The following is a 26893-nucleotide window of genomic DNA, read 5'->3' on the forward strand; positions in this document are numbered from 1 at the left end:
TCTCCCTGTTCCTTTAATGTAACAGATCAGAGGATTAATGTGGGTTCTTCTGTGCTGATTTTTTAAAAACTAATTTTTTTTTATTTTTCTAGCTTTGGGGAGCTCAAAAAATAAAGCAGGTAACAACCTTTTACATATTTTATTCCTCTTTTAAAATATCACTATTCTCTTCTGTTTTTCCTAAATGGGGAAAAAGGTGGTGCTCCTTTCTCTGTCACGGTTTTTCAGTTACATTTTCTCTGACAAGATAAAATAGCATGTGCAAATAACTCCCCCCCCCCCAAGAGTTTTAATTTTATTTTAGTGTTCATATATAATTTTATGTGTTCGTTTTCTCCCACTTATCTAGCCTAGAGTTTTCCTGGTCTCCACATTCCCATTAACTGGTTTGGCAGTTCTTCCATAACAATAAAAACTTCTGTCATATCTTTCCCCTGGACAATCCCAAAACACTAGCAGACTGATTCTCACCCCTGTTTACACCAGTTTTTACACTGGTGCATCTTCACTGGCTTCATATGGAGATCTGGTCCTTATCTGCCTAAGGTGAGAAAGACCAAAGGTGACTTTTATGGGCGGCTGTAGAATAGAATAAGTTGGTGGTCTCAGTCCAGTTCTTAATGAACAGGTGTCCATAGCACAAAACTACCACAGTTGGCTCCTTTGTAAGTAGTCTCTACAGTTTGGCTAAGAACTGGATGGACATGAAGGTTGAACTTCTCCTGAGCCCAAAAAGTAGTGCAATGAATCATTATGATAGCCGATAGGATTTTACTGGAGAATTCTTTGTTTCAGTAACACCAGATGACCATACAATCATGTTTTCAATTGGCAACAACATGGTCAGGCTCTGTTGGATTTCCATGCAAATGTCCATGCTTGCCTCGACCTGGTTTACAAGCTGGTGTATGCATAAGTGTGAATGGAGAGAACTTTCATTATTGTTCTAGATTATTGAGAGAATCTTCACCCTTATATACATGTATACATAGATTTAGTGAGAGTGGGGGCTGTGAGTAGAACCCATCGTGTATAAAGTCAGGAAGAGTTAAATAAAACCTGTCATTTCAGAAAATATGCTTTTAATTTTATAATCACAGGAATTTTTGAACAACTCAATTTACTGCAGGAAAGCTGAGTAACACTTCTGAATAATTTGAATTTAAAATCTGTCCTGAACATTTGCTTAGAACTGATTTTTTTTTATCTTCAAAAACTTTACTGTGTCAAAACTTCAAACTTACACACAGGACAGGAGGGCTACATTGCACTGATTTAGGTTGCTGCTTCCCATCTAGTCCACTTGACAATGACTTATTACTATCTAATCGCTGTTAGTGTCTTGTGTACAGTGAATTTAGTCTGAGTGTCCAGATTACAAAACCACCAACAAAGCTGGCCTCATCGTTAGCGATCTTGGTAGAGACACCAAGGATAGAGTGGGCCATGGAGACTAAATTCTGTTCTTGTCCCTAGAGGTAGTACCTCCCAGGTCAGGGTTAAGGCACATTGATGTGTGTTCTTTGTGGACATTGCAACTGCTCATTATGTACCTGTTCTATACTTTTGTCTCCAGTGTTGTCAGCCTGTCACTTCTCACTAGCACTCAGTTATGTCAAGAATTTTTAAAGGAGCAGAAAACCAATAAGCAGGAGGAGGCTTTTGTGAAGACTACTGAATGGTCATGGGCCACTGACCTGTGCTGCAAAAGCCACGTGCAGCATGCTGCTTATGCTGCTGTAGAGACACGTACGTGTGTCTCTCTGCTCTCCGATTAAACAGATTGTACATAATGGGAAGGGTCAGGCTCTTTGGTGCTTGCCAGCCACTTCCATGCTTTCACCATGTCTATTTGCTGATTGTTTTGTAGGCCATCATACATCCTGATACTAATGAGAAGATCTTCATGCCTTTCAGAATGTCAGGTAGAGTATATCTTCTAATCAGTGTACCGATCTGTTTACTAATCTTACTGTAAACAGATAGTAAATCAAGTATCAGGGGGTAGCCGTGTTAGTCTGTATCTACAAAAACAACAAGGAGTCTGGTGGCACCTTAAAGACTAACAGATTTATTTGGGCATAAGCTTTCGTGGGTAAAAACCTCACTTCTTCGGATGCATCCAAAGAAGTGTGGTTTTTACCCACGAAAGCTTATGCCCAAATAAAAGCAGATAGTAAATGTTATAATCCCGGTTTTGTCCCAGTTCTTTCTCTGAATCTTTTAAATATTTAGTGTCTGCCTCATTCTTCTCCATACCCCCTGGACATCTGAATGTGAACTTTAGCTTATCTCATCTCTGGCCTCTCTAAAGTGCCTGTCCCTGTGGTATCCAGGCTCTCTGTTTACGTGTTGGCATTCATTTTAACCTTGGCTCAAGGAAAGAAAGCTGCCACATAAACAAACACTCTGGTGCTTTCTTCCACTAAGGAGAGTGGGTTGGGCCACGTACCACGGTGATGGGCATAGTATCAGAACCTAACTTGAACAGAATTCTTGGAAGGCACCTTCCACGCCGCCAACCCGTGTTCTTTCTCCCTCAGAGACAGAATGCTTTTCTTTTGTGCCATACCACATCCAGCTTTGGTGTGAGACAGCTGCCGTTGTATCATTAAATCAGCTGCTTCTTCCCCCTCTTTTTAGTAGTGTTCCATCCCTTGAGGCAAGAGAGCACTACCTGCCTTTACTGTGGATCAAGCTGGGGCTGTGTTTGTGGGGCAATTACTGCACAGAAGTGTTCCTTTGGTACCTTCTCGGGAGAGCCACCGGCAGGGAGCGTCTGTATCCCCCTTTAGAAGGGACCTTTATCTGGTTTCTAATGTGCCGTGCTGGGAAATGAGCTCATGCGGTGGGACAATCTGGTGTGAGCATGGGAGAAATGGCAGGATTGGTGCTTCGTTCTCTAAAAACTTTTTGGAGAGGAAGGGTAACCTCCTGGCTAAAGTACAGCACAGGTGAGCCAGGACCCTTGGGTTCTCTCCCCCGTTCTGCCACTGACTTGCTGTGTAACTTTGGGCAAATCATTCCACCTTCCTGGGCTTTGGCATCCCTGTCTGTCAACTGGGGTTGTGAGGCTTACTCAATGCATTAATGTTTGTAACATGCTGTTAGACTCTCTGGTGGGAGGCGCTGTAGCACAGCAAAGTGTGGTAACTGGCAGCTCTTGCTGGGGGAGGTGACGTGTGGAGTATGTGATTTTTGTAGCTGGCCATTGATATTTCGGGTAAGAAGGGCTTGCCCAAGCTAGAGTGTGTTTCCGTTTTAACTATACAGTTGTAGCTAAAGCAGCACTGCCCACATCCTCCTTCCTCCAATGTGGATGCAGCTATAGCTGTATAATTTATTCTGGTTTGGGAAGAGAAATAAGATGTACCAGTATAAGTCTCCTGTATATTGTTATAACTACATCCATGCTAGGGTTTATATACCAGGATATCAGTAAAAATATCACATCCCTAACCAACGTAGTTATGCCAGTGTAACTTTTCTAGTGTAGGCCAAGCCTAAAAAAACCCCTTGGGAAACACTTAAAACACCCAAGAGCTGAGAAGGGAAAGTGAGGTAAGAACTGTGAGTCCATTTTTCTCTTACTCCTGATTGTCAGGCTGTAGCTCCACTAAAGTCACTGGAGTTACACTGGTGCAAACCAGACTCATGCCCTATGTGTTTCCTATCCTACGTTCATAGCAGCACCAGGTTTCTCAGGTGTGATACCTCCTTAATCTCTGTGTATTAAAATGTGTGTATCTTTCTTTTCTTTCTTTTTTTTTTTGTATAGGTTACATTCCTTTTGGAACACCCATCGTAAGTATTTTAGCATCTCTCCCCACCCGGCCTGAGTGTAACAGGAAATGCATTTTTTAGCACTCACATAGAATCCTCCAAATTCCACACTACATCGGTGTGACATTCACAAAATGTTCACACCTTTCCCATCGCGTTAGCGAGGGTTTCATTGTGCAAAATGTGCCCTGATGGATTTAGATTGTCATGTTTGAGGTTGTTTGCCTGTTACACATTATTCACCTCCTTCCCTGCACATAGCATCCTGCTATTTTTGTAATATCTTCTCCTTTTTGGTTAACCTTCTACCTGGCTCTTTCTCCAGAAAGATAATCGGTCTGTCTACACGGCAATTAAACCCCCCCGGCTGGCCCATGGCAGCTGGCTCAGGCTCATGAAGGCTCAGGCTAAGCCAGTGGTTCTCAAACTTTTGTACTGGTGACCACTTTCCCACAGCAAGCCTCTGAGTGCGACCCCCCTAATAAATTAAAAACACTTTTTTATATGTTTAACACCATTATAAATGCTGGAGGCACAGCGGGGTTTGGAGTGGAGGCTGACAGCTCACGACCCCCCATGTAATAACCTCGTGACCCCCTGAGGGGTCCCGACTCCCAGTTTGAGAACCCCGGGGCTAAGGGGTTGTTTAATTGTGGTGTAGACATTTGGATTCAGGCTGGAGCCTGGGCTCTAGGACCCTCCAGCCTAAGCCTGAAAGTCTACAGTGCAATTAAACAGCCCCTTAGCCCAAGCCCACAAGCCTGAGTCAGCTGGCATGGGCCAGCCACAGGTGTGTAATACCCCACGGTGCACTGATCACCTGTAAAATGTAACTTCTGCATTGGTCTTCAGATCCTTCCTCCTCTGTACATTTGACAAATCGCTTCCATAATGTGACAAACCTAGCGAGAGCCCCGCAAACTCAAGAGCTACGTCACAGTACCCAGGATTATTTGACTTATTTTTTTTCCCCCCAGGATAACTTTATCCTTTCCCCCAATGAAAATCAAAATCCTCTCTGTCTAATGAACAGTTGAAAAGTCATTAGTTATGGGTTATTGCTAAGTGTGCATCTCTCAGTTCATGTTTGTTATTTTCAGTTGACTATATTAACATTTGGGGACGATATCTCGAGTGAAGGCCAGGATAGAGGTCTCCCTGACTGCATTTATAATGCTTAAACTTCAATTAATCTTCACCCTCTGCCTGTGGCGTAGCTAAGTATTACCCCCATTTTACAGATTGGGAAACTGAGGCATAGCAATTTTAAGTGACTTGCCCCAGGCAACACAGCAAGTTGACATTAGAACCATGATGAAAAATTCATGTACTTTTGGATTCCAGCTTTTTTTTTTTTTTTTAAATCCTCTAGAACATGCTGCCTCAACTATTGTAAAGCTTGAAATCTGCAGGTTGAAACCTCATTAACCAAGTGCATTGAGGCATATAACACGCAAATTCATAGATGCCAAGGCCAGAAGGGGCCATTGTGATCATCTAGTCTGACCTCCTGTATGGCAAAGGCCGTAAAACTTTCCCAAAATAATTCCTAGAGCATTTCGTTTAGAAAAAAGCATCCAATCTTGATTTAAAAATTGCCAGTGATGCAGAATCCACCAGGGCTCTTGGTAAATTGTTCCAATGGTTAATTACCCTCACTGTTAAAAATTGACACCTTATTTCCAGTCTGAATTTGTCTAGCTTCCAGACATTGGCTCATATTATACCTTTGTCTAGTAGACTGAAGGGCCCATTATGAATTATTTGTTCCATAAGCAGGTACATATAAACCACAATCAAATCACCCCTTCTCTTTGTTAAGCTAAGCAAATTGAGCTCTTGAGTCTATCATTATAAGACATAAGAGTAATGATCCTGCCCAAGGAAGGTGATAACGTGGTTACCAAAATCTAGAGGTTAAAATTATTATTATTAATAATTTGTTGTATCTAACATTTTGGTGGCAACTTGTGGTGGGGCATTATTCTTTAAAAAAATTAGGTTAAACAGAAATGAGTTAACGATCAAATTGACAATGAAATCGGCCCAAATCCAGATCTGTCAGCAGAGCTGAGAGCTGTCAGATGAGTCCAATTTCACTAGCTGTAAAGGATAAACTGGAACCTCTTGTCATTTTTTTTTTAAAAGAAGCATTTTCAAATGTTAAAATTAAAATGTAACATTTATGCCAATCTATCTGTGAAATTTAGTGACAAAATTGGCAGCCTGCTCTAGCATAAAAACAGTGTGAATCTTACATTGAACATAGGGGGATGGGATTTCCTCGAGCAAAATGATTGTGCAGCAGTCTTATGGTTCTAGCCTAGGACAAGACACCAATTTAGGAAGAGGCTTCTTCTGAGCTTACTTAACTCAGCAGCATAGCCTAGTGGGTAAGGCACTGGAGTTGGAGTCCGATTCAAGAGACCATGGTTCCATGCCTGGCTGTGCTACTGGCCTGCTGCGTCACCTTGGGCAAGTCACTTCTACCACCCTGTGCCCTTTGTAAAAGAGGGAAATACTTGCTTCCCTTTGTAAAGTACTTGGGGATGAAAAGCAGTCCGCAGCGTTGCCAACTCCTGCAATTTTATTGTGAGTCTTATTATATTTGGCAATTTTCTTAAAGCCTCAGCTCCTGGATTTGTGTGATTATTTGGGAACCTCAGTTTTTTCTTTCTTTCTTGGAGTCTGATTCATGGTTTTTGACTGCTTGGGACTGGCAATACTGCAGTAATAAGAGCTGAGTGCTATTATTAATATGGACTCACAGATAAATCCACTTTCCTTAACCAATCGGAAAGGACTTTGGTTTTGTAAACACAAAGATCCCTCTCGCTAATTCCTCTCACTTGACCTCTTTCAACTAGAGTCTTGTCAGACTCGGCAAATCTTTATGGAAAGCATCTCTATCCCTTGGCTTCAAAGCCACAATGTCCATCACATCAGTCAGGCAATTAGAATTTGGTGGTTGATATATTTCTGGTGTTTAGGATTTTTTATTTTGTTTTCCTTTTTAGCTGTTTTTTTCCCCCTGACAGTAATTAAAAGTGAAGCTGTACATTCCTTGGCAGACTCTTGCACATATGGAGAGTTTGCATTAAATGTGCCTCTTTCAGTCATGCAGATTTTGGGTGTTCTTTTTCTTTTCATTTAGTCTCTTTCTTGTTTTCTTCCACTGAGGTTAAGATTATAAATGACTAACGTTTTGGGCTGCCTCATCTTCCCCAGTCTCTTTAACCCATTGGCTCTTGGGGCCAAATTCTGACCTGTTGGAATGAGGTGCAACTTCTATAGAAATATCTGGGCCAAGTTCGTTGATAATGTAAATCCTGGTGTTAGTTGCATGCTGGGTGCAAATGGTAAGTTGGTGCAACTCACTGATTTGGCATTCAGCAGGCATGCAAAGTAGGTGTAACTTATATTTCAAGAAAGAGCGTAGGAGGAAAAACCAACTTAACAGGAAGGTGTAAACTAAACCAGCCCGTCCAACTTTTTTTTACACCCTCTTGTGAGTTGTTGTTTCTCTCTTCTGGATCCTTAGCCTGTGAGTTGTACCCCCAAAACTGATGCAGCTGCAAATGAGTGGTGATCGTAGGCTCACTTCCCTTCCTTTTGACAGATTATTTTGGCTGTTATATCAGGTTTTACCCGCCCCTCATCCTCAGCATAAATAAAATCAGAGAGGATGTCCTGGCCCAAAGTCCGAGAGCGTGGGTGAATCCATAGCCTTCTAGCCCCGAGGTCAGAGTGCTACCATGAGGAGCATTCTTTCTCCTGGTAGCATGGGGTCCTGTGAAAAATATACACACTCAGGAATAAAGGAAAATTTCATTGGTGGGTTCTGAAATAGACAGTCTTCACATTACAGATCCATGCTTGTCTCTCCACTCTAATTCCCAGAGAATTAGGTAGCTGAAGGGGAAAAAAGATAAAAATGTGAAGGCATATCCCATTATATCTACCCATTAGTTGACAATTCATCTCACTGGGAGCTTTGTTTGTGGATTAACCTCAGGAGTTTCTTCCCTTTATACTTCCTTCCCCATCCCTCTTCAGTTCCCTGCATTGTGGCAACTTTTTCTCTTGTGGAATGGGACATAGCCTTTCTGTGCTGCTCCCTATTTACCCATGTGAGGCCCAATATCCCCACCCCATTGGCCGAGTGAACATGGGACTGAATACCTGGCCCAAATTTGGACCTCTAGGGTCTTTGTAACTGTGGGTGTGAGGTATCTAAACTCATGATCATTAAAACAATTGGTCCCAACTAAGAGCACTTGAACTTCCGGGTGGTAGTTCCCTGTTTTCCAACATTAAAATCTGATCTCTTTTCGACATTTGCTAGAGGAGCTGCATTTCCAAAAGTTGAAACAATAAACGCATCAAAGAAAAATAAAAACCTTTCCACCCCCTGGCCAACCAATGAGAAATGATTTGTGAATTTCTCTGAAACATAATATTTAAGTCCTATTCCAGAGGGTACTTGTGTAAAATAGTTGATTAGCAAACCGTGGAAGTCCCGATAGAGTATTAGTCCGCAGAATAATACAGCTTCTAATACTTTGCCCTTCTGTACCAAGTTCCCTCCAAGGATCTCAAAGCATGTTGCAAAAGTAATTAAGGCTCATCCATGTGAGGGTGGGCAGCACAACCCATCCCATTTTACAGATGGAGAAACTGAGTTACAGAGAGGTTAAGGGGGAAGGTCAGTGACAGAGTTGGAAAGAGAATCCCGCTTTCTAGATTTCCATCCCCTTTCTTAATCCTGCTCCTTTGTACGATACTGGGCTACGTCGTAAACCCTGACGGAGCAGATATATTCTCCACCTGTTGCCCCTCATCCACACATGAATAGGTGAGTAGAAAACATCTCAGTGTGCTTAATACATGGGAAGACACCACGAACAGACTGACAGTTTATTCATTATGCTATTTTTTTTTTTTAAATCGTTCCTCTCTCTTGTAGGTTGTTGGTCTTCTCCTGCCAAACCAGACGCTGGCGTCCACTGTTTTTTGGCAGGTAACAATCTTCTGCCATGGCACATTGAGTCTATGGACTTGTGTGACAAAAAGAAAAGCATCATTGAATTACATCTCCAGCATAGACCCAAAAAATGACAGTGTGACTAAGGCATATTTACCTTTCTGCATCAAGAGCATCTTAGTTCATGAGAAGACAGTATGGCTGGATCTCATTGGAAATTTTTGGTAGGACTGGAGTATGCTGCAAATAAACCCAAGGGGCTGATTCTCCACAGCCCTGCACATTGTGTGATCATTTAGACCTGTGTAAAGGAGGTGTAAAATGGTGCTAAATCCAAATGGTATTACACCTGAGCAAAGTGGGTGTATAGTAAATGATGACACAAGGTGCAAAGCCATGGAGAATTAGGCCCTTGATGCTCACCCCTCTGCTGTTTCGAAGACATTCTGTCAAGTCGTTTAGGTTCCAGCCTTTACGTACCTTGAAAAGGGCATATTCTGTTAGAGAGACAAGGGAGGATGAGGTAATATCCTTTTTTGGACCAACTTCTGTGGTGAGAGGGACAAACTTTCAAGCTCCACAGAGCTCTTAGAAAAAAAGAGCTCTGTGTGGATTAAAAGCTTGTCTCTCTCACCAACAGAAGTTGGTCCAATAAAAGATATTACCTCACCCCCCCCCCCCTTGTCTTTCTAATGCCCTGGGACCGACACAGCTACAACAACCCTGCATATTCTCTTAGTGAAATTCATCCACAGGGCTCTGCAGCTTCAGAAGGTCCCCAAGGCAGCGGAACTTCAGTGGTGGCAGCAGAGCATATATGCAGAAGACTCCACATTTGCTGCATGGGCATCAGCTGACAGCTGGGCTCCGTGCCAGTTCTGCGTTCTGAATGGGGGCTTGGCTAATGTTTCTGCGATTACCCCAATGTGGTTTCTTTGTACAAGAGGGGTGTGTGTGTGTGTGTGTGTGTGTGTGTGTGTGTGTGTGTGTGAATTTGAGCCATAGTAAATGTTATCCCAAATAAGCAATTCTGAATAATTGAAATAATAAGACTTATTCAAACTGTTCTTAAAAATCTTTGTTTATTGCCTTCAAAGTAAATAGTGCTATAAAATGTCATGCCAGCCATGGAAGATCAAGGCATAGTGCAGACTATCTAGGACTTTGGAAAGATGCAGTCAACAGAAAACATAAGCATATCCTAGTAACTTGTGGCTGTGTTTGAATTCAACAAGGTAAGTTATGGCCACATAGTTCAAACGCTGAAGCTGCATCTTGTGCAGTATACAACTTTAAGAGGCATTGTGGCTGGAAATTTCTAGAGTTGTTCACCTCTCCCACTGTCATGATGCCTAAGAACTCAGAGTTCAATCCGGTGCCTGCTGAAGTCAATGACAAAACTCCCATTGATTTCAGTGGTGCAGGATCAGACACTTGATTATGCTACTCTTACTCATGTGCGTAGCCCCACTGACGTCAATGAGACTCCTGGCATGTGTAAAGACTACTCATGTGAGTAAGGTAGCAGGGTAAGACCCTAAAGAGTCCCCGTTCACAGTGAGAGGTGAACCTTGTGTTCTGTACTTAGAGAAAGTTGAAGGCGTAAACTGAAGGGTCTGTTCTTAACTAGGACTCCAGCTATGAACACAGCACAAAACCTGTTTAATTGTGAAATTCTTCAAGGACCAGATTCTTACTCACTGTGAGTAGTACCTTACTGTGCAATAAGTCTCACTGAAATCAGTGAGACTACAGTGCAGTTACTGGGGACCATGGATCAGCACTCACGTCGCACTCCCCATCAGTACCCGGCCCAGGCTGGGGAAGCTAATGATCCAACCAGTGGACCAAATTCAGTGATGAATCCTGGTCACGTGGCACCTGAGGCACATTGCGCGTATGCTAAGAAGAATGCATTTACTCAGTGTAAATAAAGGTGTCGGAATCCTTGTTTGGAACGGGAAAGAGTATTCTAAAAAAAAAAAATCAACAACCCACAAGAGCATAATCCAAGAGAAATTCGTTAACAGAATATACACCTCTACCCCAATATAACGCGACCCGATATAACGCGAATTCGAATATAACGCGGTAAATAGTTATAGTGCTCCGGGGGGGCGGGGCTGCGCACTCCAGTGGATCAAAGCAAGTTCGATATAACGCGGTTTCACCTATAACGCGGTAAGTTTTTTTTTGGCTCCCGAGGACAGCGTTATATCGGGGTAGAGGTGTACAAATTTCAAGTCCCAGACCAATAGTAGAACAGCATTGACTTCACTGGGAGTTACATGTGCTTATGTAGAGGTAGAATTTGACATGCGAAATGTAGGATTCTAACTGCTTGACAAACTGTGATCAGATGCAAACCCAGCCCGCAGCAAAGAAAAGGAACATAGCCTTCAACTTGACTAACTCGGAGCACGCTTGGAAGGCTGCTTCAGTGGTTCTCAAACTTTTTCTGGTTCTGACGGCCTGCTGGAGCCACTGTCAGACCAAATTGCCCCAGATCACAGAGTTAACAGGAGAGGTTCATTTTGGGAGTGCTTCTCTCAAACTTCAGATGCCAACTTAATTTGTGGTGCAAAAAATACGGGGGTTACCAGACTTCCCAGGGAGAGAACGTTTTTGCCCCTCCATCCGTGTTCCCTCCCTCCCTTCTTCCTCTGACCCCATTCCCCTCCATCTTTCCAATTCTTTTTTCCCTCTCCTTTCCTCCTTTTCTGACTCCTTTCTGTTTCTTTCCCTTCTTCTCTCCTTTCAGTATCATTTCTCAGGTTCTGACCAGCAGCTGGAGGAGAGCAGCCCCGTGCGCCTGCACTGACATACTTTAACCACAGCACCTTGAGTACGCATGTTGCAGTCAAGGGCATGTCAGGCCCCAGACTGAGGTAAGCAGTCATTGGAGCAGCATGAGTGGGACCCTCTGAGCCTTTGGAGTCCTATTTTTGCTGAATTGAGGGAGTGTTCAGAACCCCCTCCCTCCAGTAGATCTTTCCTGGATGTGGGGGGAGTGGCCCTACTACCATTGCCACCCCCTCTGAACTCTGCAGACAGGGGGAGTGGGCCATCCAGCCACCTCCTGAAGAGTCCAGAAGTGTATCAGCGAGCCACCCCAGAAGACAGCAGAGCCAGGGAGTGGATAGCAGGGCACTGATCCATCCCCACTCTAAAGACTGCTTAAGGTAGGAAGGGAATGGGGCAAAACTTGTCCCAGTTTTATATTTCTGAGCTGAGATTCTGGTCGGTAACGGGGGTGGAGTTGTGGGATGGTGACCAAGCAGGGGTGAGTATTGGGTTCTCAATGAAACCCAATTCCACCTGGTTGAGGGTCTGTTAGAGAAGTTTCTCTAGCTCTGCTCGATGGACCACTTCAGTTGAGTTTGATTAGTGGAGCTTTATAAAGGCTCACTTGGAAACCAGGACAAATTCCCAGCACCTATTGCCAAACAAAATTCTCACAAATCATATTTTTTTAGCATAAAAGGCAAATTTTGGTGGCCCCATGTATTCCTTTATGCAAAAGTTCTGAGATCAATAGGAAGAACATGCTTGTGGGCCATCACTACTGCTTTTACCTAATTTGGTCTTTCTGTGCCTATGCCCTCCCCACATTTAACCACTCGGTGACTCTGTCTCTCCCCTTTCTTCTTTCTCTCCTCTCAGGTTCTGGCCATTAGCTGGAGAAGAACCAGTAGTATCCTACTCTTACATTGAAGCACATTACGTGTGGCACCTGCTTTGGGAGTGGGGTGGGGAACCGTAGTTCTTTTCATTCACAACTGCTGTGGATAAAGCACTTCAGTTCAAAAGCACGGCACTACTCTTCTCCAGTTGCCAATACTGTTGCTGACACCCTTCCGTTGGAGTAAATGCTATCCTAGAAGTCAGAGATGGAAATACCAATTAGATCATCCAGTCCATATCCCCGAAATGGTACAGTAGATTCTTTCATGATTCCCAGACCAGCCTCCCATGAACCCCCAGTTTGAGAACCACTGAGTTTAATGAGGGTCTAAAAGACTGGCTGCTAGGGCCTATAATATCCTGCAACTTTCTATAATAGGCAGCAGGTTTAAAACAAATAAAAGGAAGTTCTTCTTCACGCAGCGCACAGTCAACTTATGGAACTCCTTACCTGAGGAGGTTGTGAAGGCTAGGACTATAACAGAGTTTAAAAGAGAACTGGATAAATTCATGGTGGTTAAGTCCATTAATGGCTGTTAGCCAGGACGGATAAGGAATGGTGTCCCTAGCCTCTGTCTGTCAGAGGGAAGATGGATGGCAGGAGAGAGATCACTTGATCATTGCCTGTTAGGTTCACTCCCTCTGGGGCACCTGGCATTGGCCACTGTCGGTAGACAGGATACTGGGCTAGATGGACCTTTGGTCTGACCCGGTACGGCCTTTCTTATGTTCTTGTAAGGGATGTCATGGACCAGAGCAAGAAGAAGAATGTTTAATGTTAAAATTGCCATGTTCTGTAACCCTTCAATGATGCTATCATTTATGAAAAGAATTTTAAAGAAGGTTTGATCTTTCCAGCTTTAGATCAGTTTTTATCACAATTGTACTGTTTTAATGTAGGGTGTGTGTTTATTTTCTAGATTTAGTGTATGTCCGTGTCTGTGTGGATTTAATGCTGGTGAAAAGGGGAGGGTCAAAGACACTGGGATGTCAACCATAGGGCCAGGGGTGGGGTGCAATATAACAAAATGGTGACAGTGGAGGATACCAAGCAGAGATTCTTCCCCCGCTCCCCTCCAGACAAGTGGGAGAGACCAGCCTATTTGTCTTTCTTTTGGGGACAGCCCCTAAAGGGATCAAACAGCCACTCTTCAACAAAATACCAGTTGGGGAGACTATCTCACTATGTGTATGTACTGCACCTAGCACAATGGGACCCTGATCTCTGTTGGAACATCTAGGGGCTACTATAGTACCAATAATAAATAATAGGAATAGCACAAGGCTGTTGTTCTGGGATAGCTGTAATAGGACGTTTAAGTCTGAGCACACCCACTGTTTTTACTGGGTTTTCTTAAGTATCATGAAAATATTTCTGTTAATAGATTTTGTAAAACTTTTATTTAGAAAAAACTAAATATAGGGTCTAAACTATCTGACGGTGTCCCTTTTAAACTTTACTGTAGCTAGTACTGTAGTCAGAGGACCAGATTCATTGTCCAGTGATGTCAATTAAAGACACCCCTTGGCTTAAAAGGGGAGCGGATTGGACTCCAAGTGTGCACAAAGCCTTAGAAATGTGCAGGGGTTGCGGTTGTTTGTGTGAGTGTGTATGTGTGTGTAGAGTGGATAACGCACATTTCTGCATTTAGTTTTCCTCTCTGTTACCCCTGTACTTTCACAGACATATAACAGTATTCTCCTTGATATCACAAAGCTTCCATGACCCAGTGGGAGGTATAATTGGATAAAGTGGACTTTTCTGTATCATGTTTGGGGAAGGGGGGGGGGGTTGTTTTTTGCATCAGCAGTAGTGGCATAGATACATTCTCTTTTTTAAAACAGTTGTTTGTATCTCTTATTTCCTTTTTAGTGGTTGAATCAGAGCCACAACGCATGTGTCAACTATGCAAACCGAAATGCAACTAAGGTGAGGAGATGCTACATAGGCTGTCTCTACAGTAAGTCTGATCTTTTTTGACACTGAAAGCGTAATTCCTGAATCTTGGGCTTTAACAGAAACTGCAGGGTAGGTGCCACAGCAGGTTTATGGATTGGCCTTTCTCCTATGGAGCCTTCATTATTAAATTGTCTTAGATAATAAGTGGACTGATTTTGTGTTTTCAGTCTAGTCCCTGGTTCAAATCTAGTTCCTTTTGTTCAAATCCTCAAAGTACCAAAACCAGGGGTATTGTTCCAGAATAGTAGGGCTGTTGCCGGTCTGGGTTTAGGTGATATAAGCAAGTGTAGTTCCTATTCTGCTTGGTAGAATATATGCATGCTGGATGTAATCCTAATTTAGCTCCTTCCTAGGGGTTTGACTTTATTGGTAACTCAAATAACCTCAACCAGACGTAAAACCATTCCCCATGGCAGGACCTCTCAGCTCTAGAGTCTGGTTCCTTCTGGTACTTGCTGGTTAGTGCTAATAAGAAGCTAGGGTGACCAGATGTCCCGATTTTATAGGGACAGTCCTGATTTTTCGGTCTTTTTCTTATATAGGCTCCTATTACCCCCCACCTCCATCCCGATTTTTCACATTTGCTGTCTGGTCACCCTATAAGAAGCATCTGCTAGTGTGATTCCTCAGTATTCAGTCTACACCTTCAGACAGGTTTCAAGCATTTGAAATCAGGGTGACTGCATAGAGGAGTTCTGCAGGGTCCTAGAGTCCATCCCCCTCTTTACAGGTGGACTGGCAGAACTTGTTAGATAAAGCTGGCACAGGAGCTGTACGGGCATGCCCTCTGTATCCAATGCTCTCATTTTCAAGAGCATTTAAAAGTAGGGATTCTGGGCCTCTTTCCAGACACCAAGCTTCTCTCTTCTCCAGTACACTTGGCACCCACTAATTTGGGGAGATGAGTCAGTTTCTCTCCCAGATCTTGGTCGCCTACATGGCAGACAACATGCTGCCGCAACTGCAATTTGCCCAGTTGATAGTCTTGATTGGTAAGAAGTGACATAATTTAACACAGTAAAGAGAAAATATGATTGATATTTGGCTTTTCTGATGACAAAAGAAGACTCCACGATTAAATATACAACCCCTGGTGGGAGGCGGGGGACAGGTCCTTCCCCCATTTTGTTACTATCCCAGGGGGGTTCCTCTCAATGCAGTTACAGAACTAAAGTGTTCTTACTCCGAGTCTTTCTTTTGCCCCTCGTCCCCCAAAACTTGTATGTTGTTGTATCACTTCTCATGATGTCTGAGAGCTCAAGGTATGAAGCTGAATTAGAAGCCATCGGACTTACATGCAATAGATTCTCATTAAAAGCTAAAAGAAGTTGTCAGGTCAAGATAACCTTGGGGTACGTCCAGACTACCCACCGTATCGGCGGGTAGCGATCGATTTATCGGGGATCGATATATCGCATCTCGTCGAGACGTGATATATCGATCCCCGAACGCGCTCCCCGTCGACTCCGGAACTCCACCGGAGCGAGCAACGGTAGCGGAGTCGACGGAGGAGCCGCAGCCGTCGATCCCGCGCTGCGAGGACGGGAGGTAAGTCGGAATAAGATACGGTGACTTCAGCTACGGTATTCCCGTAGCTGAAGTTGCATATCTTACATCGACACCCCCCCCCCCCCCCCCAGTGTAGACCAGGCCAAAGAGCTATAGTTAAATCAGAAAGCTTTGGGTTCATAATGTGTGTGTGTGTGTGTGTGTGTGTGTGTGTGTGTGTGTGTGTGTGTGTGTGTGTGTGTGTGTGTGTGTGTGTGTGTGTGTGTGTGTGTGTGTGTGTGTGTGTGTGTGAATAGTTCTGCCACATCGCACTTACATATAATATTTCCAGGACAAATAGTAAATTTCTGGTGCTAAATAAATAATTTTCCAAGTCATAGAATATCAGGGTTGGAAGGGACCTCAGGAGGTCATCTAGTCCAACCCCCTGCTCAAAGCAGGACCAATTCCCAACTAAATCATCCCAGACAGGGCTTTGTCAAGCCTGACCTTAAAAACCTCTAAGGAAGGAGATTCCACCACCTCCCTAGGTAACCCATTCCAGTGCTTCACCACCCTCCTAGTGAAAAAGGTTTTTCTAATATCCAACCTAAACCTCCCCCACTGCAACTTGAGACCATTACTCCTTGTTCTGTCATCAGGTATCACTGAGAACAGTCTAGAGCCATCCTCTTTGGAACCCCCTTTTGGGTAGTTGAAAGCAGCTATCAAATCCCCCCTCATTCTTCTCTTCTGCAGACTAAACAGCAGGGCCGGCTCCAGGCACCAGGCAACCAAGCTGGTGCTTGGGGCGGCACCTGGAGGGGGGCGGCGCGGCGCTCGGGCCGCCGGGGAGAGCGGGGCCACAGCCGGGCTCGCCGCCCTCCCCCCGGCGCTCTGGCTGCCCTCCCCCCCGCGCCCTCCCCCCCGCGCCCTCCGCCCTGCGCTCTGGCCGCCGGGGGGAGAGCGGAGCCCCGGCCGGGGCTCGCCGCCCTGCCCCCGGCGCTCTGGCCGCCGGGGGGAGAGCCAAGCCCCAGCCGGGGCTCGCCGCCCTCCCCCCCGGCGCCCTCCCCCCGGCCGCTGGGGGGAGAGCGGAGCCCCTGCCGGGGCTCGCCGCCCTCCTCCCAGGGCTCCGGTCGCCCTCCCCCCCGGCGCCCTCCCCCCGGCCACCGGGGGGAGAGCGGAGCCCCGGCCGGGGCTCGCCGCCCTGCCCCCGGCGCTCTGGCCGCCGGGGGGAGAGCCAAGCCCCGGCCGGGGCTTGCCGCCCTCCCCCCCGGCGCCCTCCCCCCGGCCGCTGGGGGGAGAGCGGAGCCCCCGCCGGGGCTCGCCGCCCTCCTCCCAGGGCTCCGGTCGCCCTCCCCCCCGGCGCCCTCCCCCCGGCCGCTGGGGGGAGAGCGGAGCCCCTCCTCCCAGGGCTCCGGTCGCCCTCCCCCCCGGCGCCCTCCCCCCCGGCCACCGGGGGGAGAGCGGAGCCCCCGCCGGGGCTCGCCGCCCTCCCCCCGGGGCTCCGGCCGCCCTCCCCCCCCCCCCGTGGGGGGGGGGGGCGGCCGGAGGCTTTTTTGCCTGGGGCGGCAAAAAAGCTAGAGCCGGCCCTGCTAAACAGTCCCAGTTCCCTCAGCCTCTCTTCATAAGTCATGTGTTCCAGCCCCCTAATCAGTTTTGTTGCTCTCTGCTGGACTCTTTCCAATTTTTCCACATCCTTCTTGTAGTGTGGGGCCCAAAACTGGACACAGTACTCCAGATAAGGCCTCACCAATGTCGAATAGAGGGGAATGATCACGTCCCTCGATCTGCTGGCAGTGCCCCTACTTATACAGCCCAAAATGCCATTAGCCTTCTTGGCAACAAGGGCACACTGTTGACTCATATCCAGCTTCTCGTCCACTGTAACCCCTAGGTCCTTTTCTGCAGAACTGCTTCCTAGCCATTCGGTCCCTAGTCTGTAGCAGTGCATAGGATTCTTCCGTCCTAAGTGCAGGATTCTGCACTTGTCCTTGTTGAACCTCATCAGATTTCTTTTGGCCCAATCCTCTAATTTGTCTAGGTCTCTTTGTATACTATCCCTACCCTCCAGCGTATCTACCACTCCTCCCAGTTTAGTATAAGTCCTTTAAGTCAGTGGCTCTCAACCTTTTCAGGCTACTATATCCCTTTAAGAGGTCTGATTTTTTTCTTGCATACCCCAAGTTTCACCTCACTTAAAAACTACTTGCTTACAAAATGAGACATAAAAATACAAAAGTGTCACAGCCACACTCTTACTGAATATTGCTGACTTTCTCATTTTTACCATATAGTTATAAAATAAACCAATTGGAATATAAATATTGTACTTACATTTCAGTGTATAGTCTATAGAGCAGTATAAACAAGTCATTGTCAGTCTGAAATTTAAGTTTGTACTGACTTTGCTAGTGCTTTTTCTGTAGCCTGTTGTAAAACTAGGCAAATCTCTAGATGAGTTGATGTACCCCCTAAAGACATCTGTGCACCCTTAGGGGTATGCGTACCCCTGGTTGCGAACCACTGCTTTAACCCACTGGTTTTCAACCTTTCCAGAATACTCTACCCCTTTCAGGAGTCTGATTTGTCCTGCGTACCCCAAGTTTCACCTCACTTAAAAACCACAGGGGGCCCGCAAAGGTAAGTTACGTGCTTCAGCCCCTGCAACCCAGTGGGGCTCAGGCTGAAGCATCTAACTTAGCTTTGCAGGGCCCACTGTGGCACTGCCTGCTTGCCACCCCAAACACCAGCCCTGCCCTTGTGATCCTCCTAAACACATCCCATGACCCCCAGGTTGAAAAACGCTGATCTAGATGAGTTGATGTATCCTCTGGAAGACCTCCACGTACTCCCAGGGGTATGTGTACCCCTGGTTGAGAGCCACTGCTTTAACCTACTCCATCAGGCTGTAACTCCTGTTGTTTTGGCAATCCCACTAGCTAACAGGGCCACGTATAACCCAGCAGCTGTGACAAAACCAAACACTTTTAAAATAGTAGTAGTAGTAATAATAATAATTCAGAATTATTTTCATAACCAGAATTCTGTGTTGAAATTGTTTTCTTTTTTTTTCCTTTCCTTTCCAAAGCCTTCTCCAACATCCAAGTTCATCCAGGGCTACTTGGGAGCTGTCATAAGTGCTGTCTCAATTGCAGTGGGTAACACTTTATATTTCTCTCCTCTAAAGAAATAACTTCTCCCCCATATTAATTTTGTATTTTTTGAGAAATGGTTTGTTTGAAATGGCAAAGGGCTTTACTTTAATAGACATAACCTAGATTGAATATCAAGAAAAGATTGTTAACACTTAGGGCTCTCTGTCCATAGGCACCCAGACTTTGCACCACCAAGGCATTACGCTCTACTTAAGGCTATGACTACATTACCACTTATGCCACGCAGGGGTGTGAAAAACATACCCCTGAGTGACATAAGTTTTGCTGGCATAAGTGGTAGTATGAACAGCGTTATGTCAGTGGGAGAGCGTCTCCCGCCAACATAGCTACTGCTTGCTCGTTGAGGCAGTTTTATTATGTTGACGGGGGAAGCTCTCTCCCATCGGCATAGAGCGGCTACACGAGCGATCTCACAGTGGCGCCGCTGTATCGGTACAGCTGTGCTGCTGTAAGCTTGCTGGTGTAGACGTGGCCTTAGCTCTATGTAGTAGAAGTCAAGGTTATGTCTTCACTGAAAAGTTAAATAGAGTTATTTACACTCAAATTAATTCCCCCACTGTATAATAGCACTTGAGCTGCATAGAATGATTGTATTAGCTGCACAGATTGGTTGTGTTAGTAGCTGACGAGTTCTGCTAACTTGAGGTTAGCCCAGGGGTGGGCAAACTACGGCCCGCGGGCCGGATCCAGCCACTCAGGGCTTTGGATCCGGCCCGCGGGATTGCCCCCCGTGGTGCAACGGGCCCTGCGCCGCTCTCAGCAGCAGCCAGCCCAAAGTCCCTGCGGCCCCTGGGCCCTAGCCTCCAGGCACCGCCCCCCGCAGCTCCCATTGGCCGGGAACAGGGAACCACGGCCAGTGGGAGCTTTGGGGGAGGTACCTGGAGGCACGGCAAGGCCAGCGCACACGGAGCCCTCCGCCCCCCCTCCCCCAGAGGCCGCAGCGCTTCCTGGAGCGGCGCGGGGCCGGGGACAGGGCAGGCATGCAGGGAGCCTGCCCTGGCCCCGGTGCATGCCGCTGCCACCCTGAAGCCCGAACCCCTCCTGCACCCCACCCCCCAACTCCCTGTCCTAAGCCCCCTGCCTGCACCGCGCACCCCTCCTGCACCCCAACCCCCTGCCCTGAGCCCCCCCTGCACTCCGCACCCCTCCTGGACCTCAACCCCCTCATACGCCCCGCGCCCCTCCTCTGCCGCAATCCCTTGCCCTGAGCCCCTTCCTGCACCCCATACCCCCTCCCACACCCCGCACTCCACTCCCCCAACCCCCTGCTCCGGCCCTGCATACAATTTCCCCACCCAGACGTGGCCCTCGGCCCAAAATGTTTGCCCATTCCTGGGTTAGCCTCGATTGGTGGGCCAACTCAGATTAAAAGCACCACTGCACTTGAGTTAAGGGTTTTTGTGTGTGGGCAGGATTTTTGTTATGGGCATTATTCAAGTTGTAATTTAGGTTAACTCAGCAGTGAAGACAAGCCCTTACAAGTTTACATCCCTAAGTTTATGGCTTAGTGGGAACAATCAGGTTTATAATTCTTAGACTTCCTAGAAGCACAAGTTCAACTCAGCTATTCATCATTTGTGTAGACTAGATACATTTCCAGAGTTGACTCAGCCATTCTTCTTTTCAAGGTGGGCTTTCAAATATGGCCTTAAAAACGAGTGTTCTGTTTGCTCTGCTTGGACATTAAAGATCCCCTGGCAACTTTTATAAGAGCAGGGATTTGCCCTGTTATCTTGGCCAAAACATCCCCCATCTCTCACTTTCCTGCAGTTGCCAGTAGGATACTGCCCTTCACAGCAGCAGTGGGTGTTTCTGTGGTGTTGTCTATAAATAAAATGCTCGGACCTATGAAGTCAACAATGTTACCTGAGTAAGGACAGCAAGATTGAGCATAGAGTTTGTCGAATGTTTTGAGATTGTTTGGACTGAAAGTATATATCTTTCTCTGACACCCTTGTGTTAGGGCAAGTCTACCCTACAAAATTAAGTCGTCTTAAGTTACATCAACTTACAGCCTCTGCAGTAATTCACTGCTTTTGCATGTCCACACTACGCTTCTTGTGTTGGCGCACATCCTAACCAGGAGCGCTTACACCAATTTCACTGTAAGTGTGGCCATTGTGGGACGGCTTCTGAAAGGCAGCAACAGTCGATGTAAGTAACGCAGTGTCTACACGGACACTGCATCGACCTAACTACATCAATTTAAGCGCCATGCCTCTCGTGGAGGTGGAGTTATTAAGTCGGTGTAGTGGGCGAGTTACATCAGTGGGAGCTCCATTTTAGTGTAGACACTTACAGAGTTAGGTTGATGTAAGCTGCCTTACAACACCCTAACTCTGTAGTGTAGGCAAGGGCTTAGTCGTTTTTCTTCTTACGTGTAAATTTCCGCCTCTGAGTGTAAATTACACTCATTTTGCACAATTACTGATTGTCACGTTACTCTGCTTTACCACTTACATTCTACATACAACTTCCACCACAATTTATGTAACTGCTGAATTTGTCCTAGTTTCTTCACTATTTCCTCAAGCAGTTACCTCCCACCCCAGATCTTCCCCCCCCCAACACATACCACCTATTAGCCCCCCAGGCGCGCACACAGAGCAGGCAAAAGCCTGGGAGAAGATATGAGCCTTTCACCATTTCCTGAACGTCAGTAGCTCTCATATCAGCAGAAAAAGTGGATTCCAGATGAGGGACCCTCCACTGACAAAGCTCAGCGCTAGCCCGTAACAGTCACATCTGTGGATTGTTAGCAGGGGCATCCTGGCTGATCTTATTTGTCATAGTGATACATCACAAGGCACTGTGGCCTCTCACCTAGATTTGTACTGTAAGTATAAATGTAACATTCATATTTATTATTAATCCTAAATCATTTCAGTCCAGTTAGCCCATCCTGTTGGAATTATAATCTGAACAACACATCTTTCAGGCCAGTTTTTACTTTGTTTGCTTATATAGTGTCATTGTTATACAGTGCCTGGCCCTATCAGTTTGAGTAAAAGTAGTCTCATTCACTTGGAGCTCCCTTCCTTTTAGGGCAGTTTTGAACTGAGTGAGATCCTCCTGCTGTGCGGAGACAAAACTTTTTACAGATGCAGTGATTTTACCTGGTAAGCGGCTAGGTTAATAACCAAAGTAAAGTTTCTGAAACAGGTATTCCACATCTATCTGTTAAACAAAAAATGATTTAGAAAGAGCCTTAATTTTTGTTCCCTGGGATTCTAAGGCCTTAGACCTCATTAACTGATCTCTGCTGTCAATTAGCAGCAAATCACCTCCCAGTGTGAGCCTATTAAGACTAGATGACCTGAAAACAAGTGCCATTATCTCCAGTGGTCTGCAGAGACCTTGTATTAATTAAAGTGAGTCCCTTCCATGTTTGCAGCGTGCAAGTGACAGAAGGAGGAGAGCTAGTTGGGGGAGGGGGAGATCAGTACAGAAAGATCATGACAAGTCAGTTGATTTGAGGTCATATTTTCCATAGTTTAAATACCCTTTGTCTTTATCTAACCACAGTGGGCTAGGTTCTGCTCTCAGTGACGCCTGTATGACCAAATCAGGTTGCAGGGGTGTAACTTACAACAGAATTTGGCCCTGTGTTTTTAGCAATTAACCAAAAAGCTCTGTAATGCTTTATAAACAAGCGTTTCCCCATTACCGCAGAAGTGGCATTTACTGCTTTGCGCTGCCTTGTTCATTCTTATAAATCTAGTTCCTTTCTGCTTGACTCATTTATTGGTCCTGTGACTTTCGTCTACACATCCAGTGCCATAGGGGGTAACTTTTTTTTTTTTTGAGCTCTGTTTCAATCTGGCCTCCTTGCTGTGCATTTCTTTAGGAGGCTGTCATCTTTTCTGGGGATCAATTAGACATTTTTTCTTAGGGAAAAGGGGTTTATTTGGCTCTTGCTTATCCTGTTGCACTCAGGTGATGTCAGTGGAGTTACTCCTGCTTTTCATCAGTAGAAGTGAGAGGAGAATCAGGCCTGATGGTGTTTGTCAGCTTTCGTGAACAAATTCTACTGACTATAAACAAGATTTTCATTCAGAGCCAATACTGGTCTAATGGCTTGAGATTGAGACCGGGAAGGATGGCTACGGGGTTAGAGTGGTAGCCTGGGATCTGAGATCACTTCCTTCCTCTACCACGGACTTTCTCTGGGACCTGGGACAAGTCACTTTGGCCCAGCTTCGCAAAGGTATTTAGGCTCCTACCTTCCGGAAGTTAGGAGCGTAAATGCCTTTGAGGAGCTGAGCCTTTGTCTCTCTGTACCTCAGTTCCCCATCCACACAATGGGGAAGCTCGCATTTCTCTACCTCACAGAGAATGTGAGGATAAGGACATTTAAGACTGCGATGCACTCAGCTGCCATGGTAAGGGAGGCCAAATGAGCACCTAAGAGTCAAACAGGAGATGTAGGTCAAAATGTTCAAATTGGGTGACTGAAGTTAGGTGTCTAAAGAAGTGGCCTGATTTTCAGATGTGCTGGACACCTGCAGCTCCCAAATGAGGTCAGCGGGAGCTGCCACTTCTCAGCATCCCTGAAAATCAGGCCGCTTATTTAAGTGCCTCAATGTAGATTAATTAGATTAACTATAGGGACCCATGTCTAAAGCTTTTGGCCCTGGAACCTGTTCCCTCTCCATCCACTGATGCACAATGTAACTTTGGGCAAGGAAAACTATACCAGGTCCAGGAATTTATTGCTTCACCCACCCAGTCTCCAGATAAATTAGCCATTTAAAAACAAACCAGAGAATATACTTTAGGCAATAATCCTGCATTGACTGAGGAAGAAGGGGATGAAGTAGCAGATTTGACAGGTCTCTTCCATCACTGATTTACGTAGTTTTTCTAGGATATTCTGCAAATATATTGCCTCCACAGACAGACACTTGCTTCCTGTGTTCTGGACAAGAATAGCGGTGGGAGGGTAGACATGACTCTTTAGATAGAGGTGGTCTTTACCCCCATTGAGCACATATGTAGAGCTAAGCTAACTATTTTAAAGACTGTTGGATCGATGCAGCACAGCATACAACTTCCAAGAGTGTGGTTCTGAGGAAGCAATATGTTTAAAGGATTCTAGTTACTGGTAAGTAACCTAGATTTATTTTTTTTATCCCTCTGTGATTTTGGTTTATTTTTATCTTGTTCTCAGTATTCTTGCCAAAGCAAGCCTTCTTTCTGCCTTTTATTTTGATTGCTATACGCTTAACTGGTCTCCTGAACACTAAGCAAGAATTGTTCTTTTTCAACAATCAGAGTCCTGTTGTTAGAGCTTATTTACCCAGTATGGATATCTGGCCGCTGTTCACTGTGGTAATATGTGAAGTACAATTAGTATCAGCTGGTTTTCCTAAACAAGACAGACAAAGCCAGGGGACATTGATAGGAATTGAGAGAAACCAGGTATATTTTAAAATATTTTTTTCCCAATAAGTCAGAGGGGTTTATAATGATCTGAAAACCCTTTACTTGTAATCATACACCCATACCTGTAATTTGTCAAGCTTTGGGAAGATGAAAAATGCTATGTAAGCGAAAAGCACATTATTATTCCTGTTAATAATTTTTGCAAGCATCGTAATTGGACATGGTTCTTAGGTTCCAGATCCAAACATGACAAAAGTGTAGGTGTTTGTACCCAGGGCTTTGGTTTGAACCCATCACTAATCCCAGTACTGAACTGCGAACCCTTCCAGCTTCAGAGTCAGCTATCCAGTACACTTCCGCTGTGATAACAGCCTCCATTTGGGGGTCAGAAATGCCCCTTTAAAGCTGTGCTGTTTCTTTGACATACAGCAGCTCAGTACAAGAATCGCAGGCAGCTGTGGAAATGTCACCAAAACAATCAGCCCAATGCACAGCATGGTGATCAAATGGTTCTACAGTAGGTTGTTGAACCAGAGGTTCGTGCAACTCCTGTGCTATCAAAGGGGTGTGTGCTCCGTCAATCAAGCAGTTGTACTTGTGTTCAGTTGTATTACATTTTGGTGGCAACACCAGATTACCAGAAAGACACTGATAATTTGGCAGGAATTCAAAGAACAAAACAAGGGATCAGGCCTGGAGGGACTGAGTTACTAGGAAAGATTAAAAGCGCTACATATGTATATAAATTGTCTAAAGAATGCCTAAGGGGGTACATGATAACAGCCAGTAAAGATAAAAAGAAATGGAAGATTTAGATTGAATATGGAGAAACTTCCTGACAGTGAGATGTATGGGGCTGTGGAATAGTTTCCTTAGAGAAGTAGTGCCTGCCCCGTTCTTTTGGGCTTTTAAAGCTAGATTGTACAAAAGCACTGTAGGGAGCAATCTCATATTGGCTAGGAGATGGACTGGATGATCCAATAGGTCTTTTCCTTCGATGACTTCTGTAAGTCATACTAGGAGGAGGAAAAATGTGCAATAGAGGGACTGATATAAAAGTGATTTAGAAACATTGGCTGGGGGGAAGAATAGAATGATCCTGGAATGAAGCTTAAAAGAGTGTTTAAAAAAAATAAATCCAAAGAGTGGAAGACGGGGAGGTGGGGAACTATGTGCAATAGAAGCAAGTGTTCTTACCACTGATTGGTTTTCTGTGGCTTGACAAGCAGTGTGGATGATGAATGGTGGTTCTCTTGGTGTCTAGGCAAGAGATCTGGCACCAAGCCCTCCCCCCCTTTTAGACACTCTGGACCTGATTCTCCTTGCACTTATGCCGTTGTAGCTTCAGTGGTTTAAGTAGAGTTACTCCCAACTTACTCGAGTGTTAGTGAGCAGAAAATCAGGCTCTCTGTCCCTAGGCTCCCCTGTGAATGATTTCCAAAGCTGGCAACTAAACCTGCTTAGCCTACACCATGCTCCCGGCAGTATCCATTAGTCCAAAGGGCTGCCTGGGTGGGGGGTCTTCACTGGCTCAGCAAGCCACGGAAAACCAATTAGCAGGTAAGAAAATTTTTGTTTTTCTGTGGCTTGGCTTCCCAGTATGGATGATGGGTCTGGTTAGCAACACCCACCCAGGGAGGAGAATGGGAAATTAACAGCCAGCTAACTGAACCGGCTAAAGTGACAGGAGAAGAAAGTTGGGCAGTCTGGGAAGAGAAGGGAAGGAAGAGTGCTCCATTGAGGAAAGCCACCTTAAGGGCAGTAATAAATTATTTTCTTGGAGCACTCTATATGCCAATGCTTCATCTGCTGGCAAAGGCAGGTCCAGTCAGTAGTGATTGGTGAAGGTGCAGCTGACGCTCCAGAGTTCATCCAAGGGAGGCCTCTCTTCTCTCTACCCAAGAAGTGGCTCTGACAGAATGGGCTTGAAGTTGAATCAGGGAGGGGAGGCTCGCAGAGGTATAGGTGATCAGGATGGATACAGCAAGGGACTATGGTCAGACGTGCTTTAATCCTCTTGCAGGAACCCTTGAGGATGAAGAAGGAATAGGGCTTTCCCCCCTCCTTTGTTCATGACAAGTAGGTCTTCAAGGCTCTACAGACGTCCTCTGGCACTTGGATTTCCAACTGCATCTGGGGTTTCCTTCTGCAATTGGGGTCACAGCAAACATTGGGGTGGGAAGTCTCCTGTTTAAAATGAAAAGAAGCTGGGACAAGTGTGAAATGCTGCTTTTCCCTTAGGTAAAATGAGGTGAGCAATTGCAGGCCACTGCTGTGAGCCCCCCTCACCCTTCAGGTGGAGGTGACGCGAGTCTGAGCGCTGTCATCCAGGAGAGCATAGTAGGGGCACAAAGGGCCTGGAGCAGCCTGTTGAGGTTCCAGGGAGGGAGCAGGGACATCACTGGAAGCCTAAGGTAGTACATGGCCTTT

At 45.6% G+C, this 26893-nt stretch overlaps 1 protein-coding gene across 1 annotated transcript in view; it reads left to right on the top strand.

The window, feature by feature from the left end:
- Positions 1–26893, top strand: part of SFXN5 (sideroflexin 5) — a 181564-nt gene that overhangs the window by 58074 nt on the left and 96597 nt on the right. The window contains exons 4-9 of the mRNA XM_065404998.1: positions 93–119; positions 1871–1925; positions 3779–3804; positions 8750–8803; positions 14325–14381; positions 18991–19056. Coding sequence (XP_065261070.1) covers positions 93–119; positions 1871–1925; positions 3779–3804; positions 8750–8803; positions 14325–14381; positions 18991–19056 — 285 coding nt within the window. The remainder of the gene's footprint in view (positions 1–92; positions 120–1870; positions 1926–3778; positions 3805–8749; positions 8804–14324; positions 14382–18990; positions 19057–26893) is intronic.

This window comes from Emys orbicularis, chromosome 5 (assembly GCF_028017835.1).
Source record: "Emys orbicularis isolate rEmyOrb1 chromosome 5, rEmyOrb1.hap1, whole genome shotgun sequence".
Taxonomy (NCBI): Eukaryota; Metazoa; Chordata; order Testudines; family Emydidae; genus Emys; species Emys orbicularis.